The sequence below is a fragment of the Bufo bufo genome, chromosome 10, assembly GCF_905171765.1.
Source record: "Bufo bufo chromosome 10, aBufBuf1.1, whole genome shotgun sequence".
Lineage (NCBI taxonomy): Eukaryota > Metazoa > Chordata > Amphibia > Anura > Bufonidae > Bufo > Bufo bufo.
The window spans coordinates 72430893-72444891 of NC_053398.1; the positions used below are offsets into that span (position 1 = coordinate 72430893).

The window sequence follows — 13999 nt, forward strand, 5'->3', positions numbered from 1 at the left end:
TATTTTTTGTCACAAGTTAGTGGAATATGAGACTTTCTAAGAAAAAAAAAATCATCATTTTCCGCTAACTTGTGATAAAAAATTCTAGCAACTCGCCATGCCCCTCACGGAATACCTTGGGGTGTCTTCTTTCCAAAATGGGGTCACTTGTGGGGTAGTTATACTGCCCTGGCATTTTAGGGGCCCGAATGCATGAGAAGTAGTTTGAAATCAAAATCTGTAAAAAATGGCCGGTGAAATCCGAAAGGTGCTCTTTGGAATGTGGGCCCCTTTGCCCACCTAGGCTGCAAAAAAGTGTCACACATGTGGTATCGCCGTACTCAGGAGAAGTTGGGGAATGTGTTTTGGGGTGTCATTTTACATATACCCATGCTGGGTGAGATAAATATCTCGGCAAAAGACAACTTTTCCCATTTTTTTATACAAAGTTGGCATTTGACAGAGATATTTCTCTCACCCAGCATGGGTATATGTAAAATGACACCCCAAAACACATTCCCCAACTTCTCCTGAGTACGGCGATACCAGATGTGTGACACTTTTTTGCAGCCTAGATGTGCAAAGGGGCCCACATTCCTTTTAGGAGGGCATTTTTAGACATTTGGATCCCAGACTTCTTCTCACGCTTTAGGGCCCCTAAAATGCCAGGGCAGTATAAATACCCCACATGTGACCCCATTTTGGAAAGAAGACACCCCAAGGTATTCAATGAGGGGCATGGCGAGTTCATAGAAATTAATGGTGGAAATTTTTTTTTGCCACAAGTTAGCGGAAATTGATTTTTTTTTTCTCACAAAGTCTCCCTTTCCGCTAACTTGCGACAAAAATTTCAATCTTTCATGGACTCCATATGCCCCTCAGCGAATACCTTGGGATGTCTTCTTTCCAAAATGGGGTCACATGTGGGGTATTTATACTGCCCTGGCATTTTAGAGGCCCTAAAGAGTGAGAAGAAGTCTGGAATATAAATGTCTAAAAAAATTTACGCATTTGGATTCCGTGAGGGGTATGGTGAGTTCATGTGAGATTTTATTTTTTAACACACGTTAGTGGAATATGAGACTTTGTAAGAAAAAAAAAAAGAAAAAAAAGATTTCCGCTAACTTGGGCCAAAAAAATGTCTGAATGGAGCCTTACAGGGGGGTGATCAATGACAGGGGGGTGATCAGGGAGTCTATATGGGGTGATCACCCCCCTGTCATTGATCACCCCCTGTAAGGCTCCATTCAGACGTCCGTATGTTTTTTACGGATCCACGGATACATGGATCGGATCCCCAAAACACATACGAACATCTGAATGGAGCCTTACAGGGGGTGATCAATGACTGGGGGGTGATCAATGACAGGGGGGTGATCAGGGAGTCTATATGGGGTAATCACCCCCCTGTCATTGATCACCCCCCCCTGTAAGGCTCCATTCAGACGTCCGTATGTTTTTTGCGGATCTGATCCATGTATCAGTGGATCCGTAAAAATCATACGGACGTCTGAATGGAGCCTTACAGGGGGGTGATCAATGACAGGGGGGTGATCAGGGAGTCTATATGGGGTGATCAGCCCCGTCATTGATCACCCCCCTGTAAGGCTCTATTCAGACGTCCGTATGTGTTTTGCGGATCCGATCCATGTATCAGTGGATCCGTAAAAATCATGCGGACGTCTGAATGGAGCCTTACAAGGGGGTGATCAATGACAGGGGGTGATTAATGACAGGGGGGTGATCAGGGAGTCTATATGGGGTGATCACCCCCGTCATTGATCACCCCCCTGTAAGGCTCCATTCAGACGTCCATATGTGTTTTGCGGATCCGATCCATATATCAGTGGATCCGTAAAAATCATACGGACGTCTGAATGGAGCCTTACAAGTGGGTGATCAATGACAGGGGGATGATCAATGACAGGGGGGTGATCAGGGAGTCTATATGGGGTGATCAGGGGTGATCAGGGATTAATAAGGGGTTAATAAGTGACAGGGGGGGGTGTAGTGTAGTGTGGTGCTACATATTACTGAGCTACCTGTGTCCTCTGGTGGTCGATCAAAACAAAAGGGACCACCAGAGGACCAGGTAGCAGGTATATTCGACGCTGTTATCAAAACAGCGTCTAATATACCTGTTAGGGGTTAAAAAAATCGCATCTCCAGCCTGCCAGCGAACGATCGCCGCTGGCAGGCTGAAGATCCACTCGCTTATCTTCCGATCCTGTGAACGCCGCACCTGTGTGCGCGCGTTCACAGGAAATCTCGGCACACGCGAGATGACGCCAATCGGCGTTAGTGTAGCCTGGGAGAGCCGCCGCAATGACGCCTTTCGGCGTTACGTGTGCGGCAAGAGGTTAATCTATGGTCTGTATATAGAGATCTGTAAATCCGGCAAAGAGATCCATGATTTGAAAGCTGATAAATACAGTGGACTAAGTTTCTATAATTACTGAGGCATTTGGATATAGAATATAATTGCCCCAGCATTTTATACTTTTTTTTTATTGTTTATGTATTTTTGTCCTGTTTGTTGATCTGCTTTGTTTTATGTTTTAAATCAATTTTATGGGAAATTTTATATTGTCCATATGACACCAAATATTTTGTGTGCCTTCCAATTAGCATACAATTATCTTTCCATTCCTCATCAACATAGGGTGTGTTGCGGAGTGAGCACCATATCATTGTCTGCCCAACTGGTGGAGCAACTATGTATTTTCCTCTACTTTTTTCAATTTTACCCGACAGAAACTATTTTTTCCCATTTTTCAACAGCATACATGGTAAATTAGGGCATGTGACAACTCGGGTCACTTAGCTCTCCAGGATCGCCATCTTCTCCGCTTATACGGTTGGCACACCTCAAGAAGCCACTCCAACACTGCAGATTTGGGTGCAAACTGGCCACGACCAGCTTTATTGTCACTTTTACAGCAGTCCAAACAAATCATAAACATAAATCCCAGGCCGTGTGGCCTCTGACTACACAGTATTTCTCCCTCTCTACTGGGATCTGGGTCTACCACCCAGCTCCCCAAAACACCACAAAGTTCTTACCCCCACACAAGATCAGAGGGTCCCTGCTCCCACAAGTCTTGGCGCAGCCTGCTTCTTCCCCAGACAGGGAGCCCTGGTTGAGGAGCTCAGCCCACATTTACCCGAACTCCTCAGCTGGCTGCTAATTATCTTAATTACCAGCCTAGCTGCTGCATACCACATAAAACTATTATCCCAGCCTTTCTTGTTCTCACCCAGCTTCCTTTGGGTGAGATACACCATTTTAATGGCCCTTAATTGCAACTTATCCCGTAAAAAATAAGCCCTCATATGGCTTCTTTAAACAGAATATAAAAAAAAAGTTATGGCTATTGGAGCGTGGGGAGTTAAAAATGAAAGTTCAAAGCAAAAAATGGGCCCTGTACTTAAGGGGTTAATTTAAAAAAATACTAAGTTTTCACACTAAAATAAGGCAAATCACTAGATTGAGCTAAATATACAAGTACATTGTTGTTTACTTGTAAAGTAAATTGAGTAAGAAACAAAATCCTTTTATACTTTAACCCTTTCACTACCAGCACAGTACATAGACGGCGCTGGAGCGATGTGTAAACATGGCCGGGAGTTCTCTGCGCTTTCAAACAGAGACCTGTGGCTAATTACCGTGATTGGCAATAATGTCGATTGTGGTAAATAAAGGCTTTAGATGCCGTGATCAAGTAAGACCACGCCATCTCTAGTGTCAAAAACCTCAAAAGCTTGTGCTTTTGGGCTTCCTACCGACATCCCCTGCGGCCAATGGGGATGTCGGTAGTTGTTTTGAATGCTCGGAGTCTCGCTGACGAGACTCACACCATCCATACTGCAATTCTTATTTTGGCCACCAGATGGCAGGCCAACATAGGAAATGAGCAATTGACAAAGTAATAAACTCATTTTAAAAATACAGGATTTTTCAACATTCAAAAAAGCAGTTTTTATAGGCTCATATATGAACTTCAAAATCATCACAAAAACTTTAAAAAGTTAAAAATATATAAAAAATAAAAATAAAAGTTTAAATACCTAAATAACAAAATATATAAACATCATGGGTATCACTGCGACCGAAAACGCCCGTACTATTCAAATATAAACATATTTTTCAAATACGGCGAATGGCATAATAGAAAAAATGGGTCAAATGGGCAATTTGCCATTTTTTCATTGCTTCTCTTATCCAGAAAAATGTAATATAATGTGATCAAAAAGTCTCACACACTCCAAAATGGTATCAATAAAAAGTACAGATTGTCCCACAAAAAATGAGCCCCTAAACAGCTCAGTAGACATACATATAAAAAAGTTATGGGGTCAGAACATGGTGATGTAAAAACAATTTTTATTTTATTTTACACTATTTAGACATAAAAAAAACTATACATATGGGGTATTGTTATAATCGTACCAGAGCATGAAGGGCATGGGTCAGTTTTGCTGCAAACGCTGTGGGAACAAAACTCGTAAAACGGTAGAGGAATTTCGTTTTTTTTTCAGTTCCACCCAATTTATAATTTATTTACCGCTTCCCACTACATTGTATGCCCTAATTAAAGGGTTTCTATCACTTCGTATGACATAATTAGCTGTCAGACACTAGCGATCTGCTAGTGTCTGCTCTGGCCAACCATCCTACTATAATCACTTGTGGGGCAGCGGTTTTGCTAAAAAACGAACTTTTATAAATATGCTAATGAGCCTCTAGGTGCTATGTGGGCGTCATTAGCACCTAGAGGCTCCGTCTACCTTCATACACAGCCGCCGCCCAGCGCGTCCCTCCAGCCCGCCCATGTCCTCCTCCGTGTGACGCAGCGGACGAGTTCTCGCGCATGCGCCGTGCGCGGCTGTATTCGGCGCATTTGAGATCTCAGCTCGGAGCGGTCAGACACTCAAATGCGCCGAATACAGCCGCGCACGGCGCATGCGCGAGAACTCGTCCGCTGCGTCACACGGAGGAGGACATGGGCGGGCTGGAGGGACGCGCTGGGCGGCGGCTGTGTATGAAGGTAGACGGAGCCTCTAGGTGCTAATGACGCCCACATAGCACCTAGAGGCTCATTAGCATATTTATAAAAGTTCGTTTTTTAGCAAAACCGCTGCCCCACAAGTGATTATAGTAGGATGGTTGGCCAGAGCAGACACTAGCGGATCGCTAGTGTCTGACAGCTAATTATGTCATACGAAGTGATAGAAACCCTTTAATGGTGGCATTAAAAAATAAAACAGACCTCATACAGCTATGTGAATGGAAATATAAACAGTTATGGCTCAAGGAAGATGGGGGAAGAAAAATTAAAACGTTTCCTATTGAAGATGCAAGCATATAGCTGCAAATCTTGACATGCTAATGTGACATGTTGGATAATTACTGTATTTTTCACCCAAAGTGTGTGTGTGTGTGTGTGTGTGGGGAGGGGAGGGGTGTGGCACTACGTCTTATAGGGCGAATACTAATGAGCACTTCCATTATGGTAGCACTCATTAGTACCGGAGGATCGGAAGCTCCAGGGGTTCTGCACTCACCGCTTCCTGGTCCTCTGCTGTCAGCTGTGCTGTGAGAGAGAGCGCTGAAGGTGAGGAGCGGTGGTGTCAGGAGCAGGAGAGGTAATTGGATTATTTTGTGTGATCTGAAGGCTGAACAAATGAAGCTAGGGCTGATTAAATGAGGCCGGGGGCTGATATGAGGCATGGGGATCTGATCTGAGGTCTGAATGGGGGTCTTATTAACATTGGAGGTCTGATCTGATGTCTGATTGAGGGTCTTATTAACATTGAAAGTCTGATTGGGTATGTGAGCTGAGGTCTGATTAACATAAGGGGTCTGATTACTGGGCTGATCTCAGGTCTAATGAAAAATATGTTTTTCTTTATTGTACGCCTCTAAAACCTGGGTGCGTCTTATGGGCCAAAAAATGCGGTATGAGCTTTTTCATAAAAGGGGAATGTTCCAGTATTGTAAATGGAGGAATCTTCAGCATTCCATTCATCAGCAGCCACGTACATTTCATAGAATGTCCATATGGCACTATTTAGTTGTATTGTGAATCCACCAGCAAGCTACTAATGTTTATTGTAGCCTCTACTTTGCTCATGAAACAGAAGATAAATGCCTTAAAGCTTCTTTGTCCTTTTAAACTTACAATGCAGTTAAAGAGGACCTGTCACCATTCCAGACATGCCAGTTGTAGTAACTACTTGCATTCCCCATGTAATAACAATTCTGGAGCATCTCTTACTATGGCTTGCAGTAAAGGTACAGATAAATGTTACCAGTTGTGAGTGTGTCCCTGCACAGTCTGATACAAGCAGCACTGATTGGGGTGAGTCAGACACACCCAATAATGGTAACACCCAGCAATAACTTTATTGCAGACTGCTGGCAATTTATTTATAAACTTCTAGCAGGAATAATACAGGAATGGCACAACTGAGTCATAAGAATAGATGCTCCAAAGTTATTACATGGGAAATGCAATTAGTTACTAAAACTGACATGTCAGGGGAGGTGACAGGTCCTCTTTAAGGAGAAAATGAATTGGCATACCTCCCATATGATCAGATCAGTCTTCCTTATTAAGAACAAATCTGATAATTTGTATAAAAACACAAAGAATTACAACTTAAAAAATCATCTATGAGTGAAAGTATTTTTCTTCATGCCACCATATAAAATATACCTGAGTTAGTGCAAATGGTTATAAACTTACCAAAAGTATTTGTTACACTTGCTGCTTTAAGCCCCATTAGATCTGGCAGCTGATCAATTATTATTTCTCGACTTGCCCTCACTTTGTGAACTCTTTCAATGCTTCTTCTTTCCCAGTCCGTCCAATAGATGTAATCTCCAAGCAGAGTAAAACCAAATATATGAGGCAACTTATCTTCAATGAGGGTTTTCCGCATGGTTCCATCCACATTCATTACCTAAACAAAATACAATATAAAGAATGTGTATATAATTACAAGTCTCATTTTATCTCATGCAATGAAACCTTTAATATACTTGTGTCATTGATATTATTTTTATTAAAACATTCCATTAAGCAACAATGAAATTACCTTCATTATGAAATCCAATTAGAAAATTAGGAAAATAGATGATTTACCTTTTCTAGATCTATCTTGTGGGCAGTGTCAGACTGGGATGCCTACTATACGGATAAGATTCAAATATTACCTGATCACACAGCAGCAAGATGCTACCAGATGATTAAATACGGGGGTCCCTGCAGCAACTTTGAGAAGGTAGGTCATGGGGAAAAGAGAACACTGGCTAGCTTTCCTCTATACCTACAAGTCATCTCAGCCATCTGATCATGTCTAGGATAATAAACTGGGTAGTTTCTTTAATAATCTATCAAGTTTTTTATATAAACATAGGCTGGTTGAGGTGCTGTACATTGAATATATGTATGTAGTGCAGCAAGTCTAGTGTGTTATGTGCCACTTGTGCAGGGGGTTGGAGACTAGGGGCTTGCCTTGATCAGAGGCTCTGGGGGATTCACCTGTACCCCTGTGGGCCAGTCTGAGCCTGATTTGTGGGTTTTCTAGTGTGAAATGCCTGGTATGATAAATAAAAGTAAAATGGGGTTCACAATTAGTCATCGCTGGGAACTGTGAAACAGGATTGTGTAGGTTAGATGACAAGGCACACCCCAACAGTGACATGACAACCTAATAGAATAGTTTTGGTCTCCTCCGTTCTGTCTGATAGATTTCAGGCCACCAGGCCTGAAGCCAATGAGGCAGTAGAGATCGTGATTACCTGACTGTGACCTCCTGCGCCGGGTCTCGCAAGATGACATGATGAGGCAATGCAGGAGGACACGTGATGTGTTTGTGACCGCCTGTGCCGGGACACACGAACACAGGCCAGAAGCAGTGACGCAATGATTAAGAGAGGTATATATATATATTTTATTTATATAGGAGTACCCGAAAGCAGGCCGTACTGGGGGCACTATGGAGGGCATTATCAACACCACAGAAGAGGAAGCATACCAAGGAGGCAATTATGTAGAAAGAATGGGGCCATAATATATTACAATACTAATACAGAGGAGTCCATTATAATAATAATTATTATAATAATAATAATAATAATACAGAGGGGGCCATAATAATTAGGGTGCAATAATAATAATAATAATAATAATAATATAGAGGGGGGGGGGTCATTATAATAATAGTAATAATAATACAGAGGGGGCAATACTAACAATAATAATAATAATAATAATAATAATACAGAGGGGGTCATAATAATAATAATAATTATTATTATTATTATGACCCCCTCTGTTGTTAGTATTGCCCTCTCTGTATTATTATTACTATTATAATGACCCCCCCCCCTCTATATTATTATAATTATTATTATTATTATTATTATTATTATTATTATTATTATTATTATAATACAGACCAGGTTATAATAATACTACAGAGGGGGCAATAATAACAATAATAATAATAATAATAATAATAATAATTACAGAGGGGGCCATAACAATAATAATAATACAGAGGGGGCAATTATAATAATATAGAGGGGGTAATAATAATAATAATAATAATACAGAGGGAGCCATAATAATAATAATAATACAAAGGGGGCCACAATCATAATGATAATAATAATAATAATAATAATACGACAGAGGGGGTGATAATAATAATAATAATAATAATAATATAGAGGGGGTAATAAAAATAATAATACAGAGGGGTAATAATATTATTATTAATTATTATTATTATATTATTATTATTATTAATAATAATAATAATAATAATAATAATAATAATAATAATAAAACAGAGGGGGTAATAATAATAATATGGCCCCCTCTGTATTATTATTATTACCCCCTCTGTATTATAATTTTTATCCCCCCTCTGTATTATTAATAATAATGAAAAATAATACAAAGGGGGCCATAATAATAATAATAATAAATAATAATAATAATAATAATAACAACACAAAGGGGGCCATAATAAAAACAACAACACCACAGATGGAGACATGATAATAATAATGATAATAATACAGTGGGGGTAATAATAATAATAATAATAATAATAATAATAATAACAACAGAGGACAATAATAATAAGAGTAAGAATAATAATGATGTACAAAGGCATCAAAAACAGAGCACAGAAACTATAGCCCGGTAAGTTTAACATCTGTTGTGGGTAAATTGTTTGAAGGTTTTCTAAAAGATGCTATCTTGGAGTAGCTCAAAGAAAATAAGCAAATAATGCAATATCAGCATGGCTTTATGAGGTGGTTTCTTTGAGAACGTAAGTTCTAGACTTGACAGCAGCAAATCAATAGATGTCGTATATCTGGACTTTCCCAAAGCATTTGACACTGTACCACATAAAAGGTTAGTACATAAAATGAGAATGCGGGGACTGGGGGAAAATGTCTGTATGTGGGTAAGTAACTGGCTCAGTAATAGAAAACAGAGGGTGGTTATTAACGGTACACACTGAGATTGGATCATTGTCACTAGTGGAGAACTTCAGGGGTCAGTATTGGGCCATATTTCCTTCAATATATGTATTAATGATCCTGTAGAAGGCTTGCACAGTAAAATATAAATTTTCGCAGATGACACTAAACTGTGTAAAGTAATTAACATGTAAGAGGACACTATACTGCTACAGATGGATCTGGATAGATAGGAGGCTTGGGTAGAAAAGTGGCAGATGAGGTTTAACACTGACAAATGAAAGGTTATGCAGATGGGAAGGAATAATACAAGTTACCAGTACATACTAAATGGTAAAACACTAGGTAAGGCCTCTTGCCCACAACCGTATGTCCTCCGAGATATACGGTCCGTGAGCGGGCCATATGTCCCGGAGCGGCATTGATCGTGCGCATGGGAGCGCACAGCATCATAGATTACAATGATGCTGTGCACGTCGGGCCACCCGTGGGGCTATTGACCTGCACTCATATGATTATATGAGTGCGGGAAAAATAGTCCTACGTGTGGCCAGACGTGCACAACATCATTATAATTTATGATGCTGTGTGCTTCCGTACATACAATCAAAGCCGCTCTGGGACATATGGACTGCTCACGGACCGTATATCTTGGGGGGCATACACCTTCAATTGCTTTTCAAGGGCTTTTGTCTCAAGATAACGCGATGACTTAAGAAATTTGAGTTAAGAGCTGGAGTGCTAACCCTGCGCCTAAGTGGGAAGTTGGAGAAGGCGTGTGTGCGATAACTTCAAAGGGCGCACCAGTGTTGGTTGAGTGGCTCACTCAGCCTTCCGCTTCTGCACCCTCTTCATCCTCTGTATCTGCACCCTCCACACTCTCTGCTGTGTGCACCTTCTAAGACACCACCACCACCAACATAGCCCCTTCACTCGAGTCAGAGGAATCATTTTCCCATCCATTCCCAGACCTTACCGATGCGCAGCCATTCTTGGCATCGGATGAGGAAGAGAAGGTAGCAACGGTCGCCACCCAGCGGTCTGACAACATGTATCTGGAGCGAGCCATCCACCATGCACGGTCACATCTTGCGATGCCAGACCGCCGGCACATAGCTCTGCAGTGTAGACTTTTTTCAACGTGTCAGCTGCTTATAATAGTGTTGCCATCTCCAGCCTGTGCTGTCAACGCATAAGTAGCGGTAAGCCCAACACTCACCAAGGGACGACCACCTTAAGAAGGCACCCATCACCGAGCCCAGTGGGAGCAACAGTGTCAGAACCCACAAAGCCACACTCCCGATGCTCCACGTCCTGACTCTTCTCCTTCTCCTCTCATTTGTCCTCCACTCCACTTTAAACCGTGCAGTCGTCGCGTTCATCTGGCACAAGGCAGGCTTTTGTAGCCCAAACGTTTGAGAGTTAAAAATAAAATGAGGCTGGATAATACTCTTGCCCAACGGCTGACCGCTGGCGTGTCAGAACTGCTAGCCCGCCAACTACTGCCATATAAATTGGTGGACTCAGAGGACTTTAGAAAATTTGTGGCCATTGGCACACCGCAATGGAAGGTCCCCAAAAGGAAATATTTCTCCCAGAAGGGCATCCCTGAACTATATGGCCACGTTCAGTGGCAAGTTAATATATCTCTGACACACAGTGTCGGTGCCAAAATACATCTGACCAAAGACATGTTGTTTAGCAAACATGGGCAGGAAAGGTACATAACTTTTACTGCCCAATGGGTGAAACTTCTGACGGCCGTCAAGCATGTAACCCGTGGCACCCGTAAGGATTTGGTGTTACCGCCACGGATTGCATGCAGGCCTGCCTCTTCTTCTCCTCCTACTCCATCTTCCATCTCCTCCTCGGCGGATTCCTCCTTTTCCACTGCTACTGCCTCTTTCGCTGCACCCCCAAGCTCCCCCGAAACCTATTTGACAAGCCAGATGAGATGTTGCCATGCTGTGCTGTGGCTGTTGTGCCTGGAAGCCAAGAGCCACACCGGTCCTGCACTCCTTTCAGCTCCGCGGTCACAGACCGATCAGTGGCCAACGCTGCTCAAATTGACAGTTGGTAAAGTGGTGTGCGACAACGGTGCCAATCTGCTGAGAGCGCTTAAACAGGGCAAAATGACACACGTGCCGTGCATGGCACACATCCTGAACTTGGTCGTGCAGCAATTCGTTGCCAAATACCACGGGATCCAGGACGTCTTGCGGCAGGCCAGGAAAATTTCTGGCCATTTTAGAAGATCTTACATGGCCATGGCTCACCTTGCTGACGTTCAGCGGCTACACCACTTGCCCATCAGACGTCTGATTTGTGACTGCCCGACGTGCTGGAATGCCACCTTGTATATGCTTGATAGGCTTCTCCAGCAGAAACGTGCCGTTAACGACTAACTGTACGAACTCCGCGGCAGGACAGGTTCTGGGGAGCTTGTTTTTTTTTTACAGCGCCAGTGGCTGGTCATGCGCGACGCATGCAGACTTCTGCAGCGATTTGATGAGATCACCAAACTGGTCAGTCGCAGCCAGGGTGCCATCAGTGACATTGTACCTTACACCTTCTTTCTGGAGCGTGCATTGTGTCGTGTCATTGATCAAGCAGTCGAGGAGCAGGAGCTGGAAGATGAGGAATTCGCAATGCTGAATGAATTCCCAGGGGGGCTACTCCATCTGAAACAAGTCAGCAGGAGTCTGAAGAGGAGTTAGAGGAGCATCGTGCCTGGGGGAAGAGGAGGAGAAGCAAGAATAGCAGGCTTTAAACTTTTCGGGGATCCATGGTATTGTCTGTGGCTGGGGGAGGAGAACGAGGACGACATTCTTCTAGGCGATGAGCAGGAGCCAGGGAGCTCCACCGCTTCCAATTTAGTGCAAATGGGGGCGTTTATGCTCCAGTGTTTGAAGAGGGACCCCCGTATAAAAAGCATAAAGGTCAAGGACCTGTACTGGGTGGCAACGCACAAACACAAAATGGCAAAGATGTTGGCAGCATCACTGAGAGCTGTCAGAATGCAGCATTTCCAGGCCTTGCTGCGAGAGATGCAGCATTCTGCTGTTGCGGGCACTGGCAAATGAATTTCCACCCACAGCGAAACGTGTGGGAAACAATCCTACTGCGCCTGCAAAAAGAGGGTGGTTTTAAGATGTGTTTGTCATTTCGTATACGAGATCATTCTTGCAACCAACCCATCGACAGCTGCCCTCCGGATCCAGCCTCAGGGAACGCCTAGACCCACAGGTGTCCAACTACATTGGGTTAACGGCAGATGTGGACGCTCTGCGAAGCGAGGAACCCCCTTGACTACTGGGTAAACAGGCTTGACCTGTGGCCAGAGCTGGCACAATTTGCTATGGAACTCTTGGCTTACCCCTTGTCGAGTGTACTGTCCGAAAGGAAGTTCAGCGCAGCAGGGGGATCGTGACAATAAATGCACTCGCCTAGCTCACGACAATGTGGACTACATCACATTTTTTTAAATAAATGAGGCATGGATCTCGGAGGAATTAAACACCTGTGATGACCACGTGCAATTGAATTTACTCATGCCGCCACCAACAAGAACAAAGAATTGTCCTTGTCTTCTGTATATACAGTGGCATAAAAGGCCTATTAGGTCAGGTGAATGCCTAATTTTTAGAACCTGTACTGGCCGACAGTTACATATTTATCCTGTGGCCGCCTAATGTACCTCCAGCCACAGAATCCAAAGTTCTTTACTGTCAGGTGAATGCCTGTTGCCTAATTTTTAGGGCCTGTACTGGCCGACAGTTACATATTTATCCTGTGGCCGCCTAATGTACCTCCAGCCACAGAATCCAAAGTTCTTTACTGTCAGGTGAATGCCTATTGGCTAATTTTTGGGGCCTGTACTGGCCAACAGTTAAATTTTGATCCTGTTACCGCCTAATGTACCTCCAGCCACAGAATCCAAAGTTCTTTACGGTTAGGTGAATGCCTATTGGCAAATTTTTGGGGCCTGTACTGGTCGACAGTTAAATGTTTCATCTCTAGCCACATAATCACACCCCTGTCTCACTCCTCTGCCTCTCATTATGGTGGCGTATGAACCGCATTCACCATAAGGACCTTCCAATGTCACAGGGTCATGTGACTGTGCCCCCCCACCCCACACTGTGCCCCTCACTCCATATTGTGCCCTCTTACCACACCCTGTGCAGTGCCCCTAGTCATTCCCTGTGCTGTGCCCTCTTATACCCTTTTATCCAGTCACGGTATGGCGGTGTAATCCAGTCACTGTACAGAGGTGTTATCCGGTCAATGTATGGCGGTGGTATCCAATAACTGGATGGCCATAACTGTATCCCTTTCCCTGCCCATGCCATCCTTTTATAGACCTGGCATGAGCAGGAAAAATATGCAGATTGTGGTGCTAAGGACCTTTGCGCAACAATCTGTGTCAGAAATACGACTAACATAGACATATTTCTATATAATAAATGACCACCTAATTGTATTATTACTCAGGAGTAGGGCTAATATTTTTAA

At 43.1% G+C, this 13999-nt stretch overlaps 1 protein-coding gene across 1 annotated transcript in view; it reads right to left on the minus strand.

Annotated features, from left to right (window-relative positions):
• Window positions 1–13999, minus strand: part of LRP5 (LDL receptor related protein 5) — a 1269095-nt gene that overhangs the window by 699592 nt on the left and 555504 nt on the right. The window contains exon 8 of the mRNA XM_040409022.1: window positions 6729–6945. Coding sequence (XP_040264956.1) covers window positions 6729–6945 — 217 coding nt within the window. The remainder of the gene's footprint in view (window positions 1–6728; window positions 6946–13999) is intronic.